Genomic DNA, 4,073 nt, shown 5'->3' with positions numbered 1-4,073 from the left:
ACACACTGATTGGAGGTCTCGCTGTGAAACAGAGACAGACAGACAGGTGAGAGAGATAGTGACCGGTGAATGACAAGAGGTCTGGAACGCATGCTGACCTGACAATTAACCCATTGACTTCTTGTTAAGTGAAATAAATGACCGTCCGTAAATGAAAATCCTTTATTCTACTGTCCGTCACTCTTTGAAGAAACTGCGTTTCTGAAGTGTTTCTGAAGTGAAGAGTGTATAATTTCACCGCAGAAAGAACCGAGAAAATGAGAAATGACATTCAGCCAAAACATTCCCCAAACTAATCTAAAGCTATAGTGCGTTTCGAGCTGAACGATGCTCACAAATAACCTCAATATTACAAACGCTTTTTTTACTGTGCTGTTTCAAAGCTTTATGTGCTCATTTGTCTATTGAAAGGTTAGCTAACTAGCAGCAAACTAATTAAAAATGTACTGCATTGTGGGTTGAGACTATCACGCAATTGTGATCGTAAAACAATGTTTAAAAAAAACAAGACGGATTCTGTGGTGACAGGATTTTTCAATAAAAACTAACGTAATTTACAAGCTAACTATTAAACTCAGTTTAAATTAGGATGCTGCCTTAAAAAGTCACTATCTACATTTACCTACATTTACATTTATGCATTTGGTAGACGCTTTTATACAAACATACAAAGTTATTGATTAAAAATGTAATACTTTAAAATAAGACTTTTAAGTTCAACATTATAATATCACAGCCCGGTGGTCTCATACGACCAGTGTTAACCACATGAACAATCATCATCATCATTATTTATTTATAACTAATAAACTCTAATGACTCTATAATGCACATCAATCGAAAAAAAACACAACGTAGCTACAATACACACACACACACACGTCCTTCATGCAAGTCTTATCATCAGTGAAGTGCACACACGTGTGAATCGTGACTGTCTGCGTGTGGGCTATAAGAGACAGCTGTGTAACGTTTTCAGAGACACGGAAACATGCAGGACAGATTGAGAGAGCGTTGAATCAAAGTACACAAGACCAAGCGCCATCCAATGAAGAAAAATCAAACAAACCGGCAACAAATGTCAGTGGTCAGTGCCGTGTGTGAGTTTCAGGTGTGTGTGATAACAGCACTTATTATCCTGAGCTGACTGTAGCTGTGTCTTCACAGTAAATAAAACAGTAACCGATGTGTAAGACCAAGCTCCATCCAATGAAGAAAAAACTGCAGAATCTGCAATGAACATTTACTGCAGAGACCTCGCAAACAAACACACGCAACCATTTTTCAGAGGGGTCATCAACGGATTGGTCACCCAAAGCAATGTCATGAATTACTCACCCTTTAGCTTTTCCAAACCTGTATACATATGTATTGTTTGGTTGAACACAAAGAAAGATATTTGGACTAATGTTAGTATCTGACAGATCTGGCGCACCATTTACTACCATAGTAGACGAAATTTAAATGGTAGTCAAAGGTGGCCCAGAACGTTTTGTTTTCCTAAACTCCTCAAACACTTTTTTTTCCTACTATAGTGGTCAATGGTGCCCCAAAACTGTCAGTTTTTAACGTTCTTCCAAATATCTTTCTTTGTGTGATACAGGGTTGGAACAACTTGAGGATGAGTAATTCAGAATTGACATTTTTGGGTGAACTAAAGTAAAATTCCTACATTTTTCAATGGATTTGGGGAATAATACATGACCCAGACAGTTCTTACTAAATGTGCCCATGAATAGAATACAACTCCGGCCAATTTGTGTGAAAGAATATCGATCAAATAATATGAACTTTAAAGGAAAAACTTGATATAAGTATCTGTGATATATTGAGATGGCTTGTTTAATCTTTGCTGCTATGCTCTTTCCTTCAGGTTTTGACTGACCACAACACACACACACACACGTACAGAAAAACCCAACACTTACAAGGTTACTATAATCAGGACACATCAGTCGTAGACCTCAAAACAACCAGAGAGCAGAAAGCAACTAAAAACTCTAACTCTGTTAAAACTGTGCTAAATTCACAAATCTAAAGTGAACAGGATTTTGAGTTCATACTGGCTTTATTATTAAGAACAGTACAGACCAAATGTAATTCTCGGAGAAAAATGGTGTCAGGAAGACATCAGGATGTTTGGAGCTCGGATGCATTAAGATGCACTTTCACCATCGCGAGTGTAATGAAAACTCTTTGGATGTAGAAAATGAGATTCAAGATCAAACCATTGCTATTCATGTGATGTTTGCTGGTTTAGCGCGAGGTCTAATGGGTCTCCAATCTTTGTTTCATTACTATGAGGTCAGAGGAAAACAGAGGTTTAAAGTTGCTGTTGACATTAATTAAGGCTTGTTACCGAACACAACCGTTTTCCCAGGAGGCTGAAAATAAAGGTGAAGGAATTGAATACGACAACAGCTGCTGATCACGACACAATGACAGCATATCTGTTTCGCAAAAATGAACAATTACACAAGAACATTCTTGTGGGCGAATGTCATTAAATGTAATATTTCAGCTCAAAATCTAAATAAAAAAATCGTCAGAAATCTTTTTTTTACACTGTGAAATTACTCTGCATAATTCTCATTATGCAACCTTTTTTTAATATTAAAATCATACATTGTAGTATAAAGACTTGAGAAAAAATAACATATTATTATTAGAATACACTCAGTAATGGCCATTAGATGCAATGCATTACAGTAATGAGATTTGTGAAAATTGTTGCTAATTTGTCTTTACAAAAATAGTATTTTTTAAGCAAAATATAATTTCTTTGATGATGGGGTGGGACCTATGCATTGATGCAATTACATTTCAGCTGCTTTATAAACACAAGTTTATACTTTGCTTATTTGAAAGTGGATAAATCAACAAATGCAAATAAACGAAGGTACCTCCTATCTGTATAAAAGAGCCTTGAGTTTAGTCCTATAGTGCAGTTCTAACAGTTTGTCTTAAGATCATACGAATACACAGGCCTGCATGTCATCACATCACTTTTCAAGATTCAACTTCTCTTTTTAATATTCACGAATATCTAGCCGATCACATTCTGCCCTTTAATTTCATGGTGAGCGACCCACAATCCAGCCCGTGAACGCTTTCGTCGGTTTGATGCCTGCCTGGCTCCATCAGCTCTGCTTTATTCAATGCATTAGTCACCTACTGTTCATGCTACTGTCAAATGTTCATGCAAGAAGCATTCTTTATGTTTTTCAGTGCATATCATATTCATAAATACAATATAGTACTATATATATATAGAAATGTGTTTCACTACCCATTTCCAGCATACTACACATACGAATTATAGACCAAAACGGATTTCCTCCCCCTTCTTTTTTAGGAATCACATATAGAATAAGTTAAATTAATGTTATGGAATATACCCTGATGGTAATTCAATAACCCCACACAGCAAAATCACCAGTGTAAAAAAGGTTAAATTAACACTCAAAGTGTATATCTATATATATATCCACACTATCCAAGTGTGGACAAAAATACACTGTGAGAGTTAATTTTACCTTTTTAAAACTGGCGATTTTGAAGTATATAAATATGGTTTTCAGTACCATAAAAGCTCAAACCATCACAAAAGTATAGTACATACATGCTTTTGTAAGGCTAAATTTGAACAAAGGCAATGCAACGATTGAATGCACACTACTCTGATGATAATGGTATTTTTGCATAGCCTTAATCAAAATACCCAAGTATATATGGTAATGAATCATTACTATGACATATAATAAAGTTCCCAGGTATTGCCATCACAGTACCACCTGTCAATAATGATGGCTCGGTTCTGAGGGACTGGATGCATTGAAGATGCACCTGCTTTGCGCATCACCATCACTGCTCCGTTTGCGCACCGCTCTGGTCCAAAACGACACCACATGCAACACATACGTGTACAGAACCCGAACAATTCCGCAATTCTTACCGTTGCTGGATATGTGGTTTACCGCGTCGTCGCTTCCAGCTTGTCTGAGACTGGCACTAAGTTGGATGTAGAGTCCCACACAGTGTAAACTCCTCAGAATCACTCCAAACGCGCCCAT

The 4,073-nt window shown here is 36.8% G+C and overlaps 1 protein-coding gene across 1 annotated transcript in view; it reads right to left on the bottom strand.

The window, feature by feature from the left end:
* Positions 1 to 4,073, bottom strand: part of rprd1b (regulation of nuclear pre-mRNA domain containing 1B) — a gene marked incomplete at its 5' end in the record, with an annotated part of 6,770 nt that extends 2,697 nt beyond the window's left edge. Inside the window, one exon of the mRNA XM_079478238.1 lies at positions 3,956 to 4,073. Within this exon, the coding sequence (XP_079334364.1) occupies positions 3,956 to 4,073 (118 nt within the window). The remainder of the gene's footprint in view (positions 1 to 3,955) is intronic.

This window comes from Barbatula barbatula (genome assembly GCF_947034865.1).
Source record: "Barbatula barbatula genome assembly, chromosome: 17".
Lineage (NCBI taxonomy): Eukaryota > Metazoa > Chordata > Actinopteri > Cypriniformes > Nemacheilidae > Barbatula > Barbatula barbatula.
Note: the sequence above shows the minus strand (reverse complement) of the source record. Positions and strands in the feature narration are given on the sequence as shown.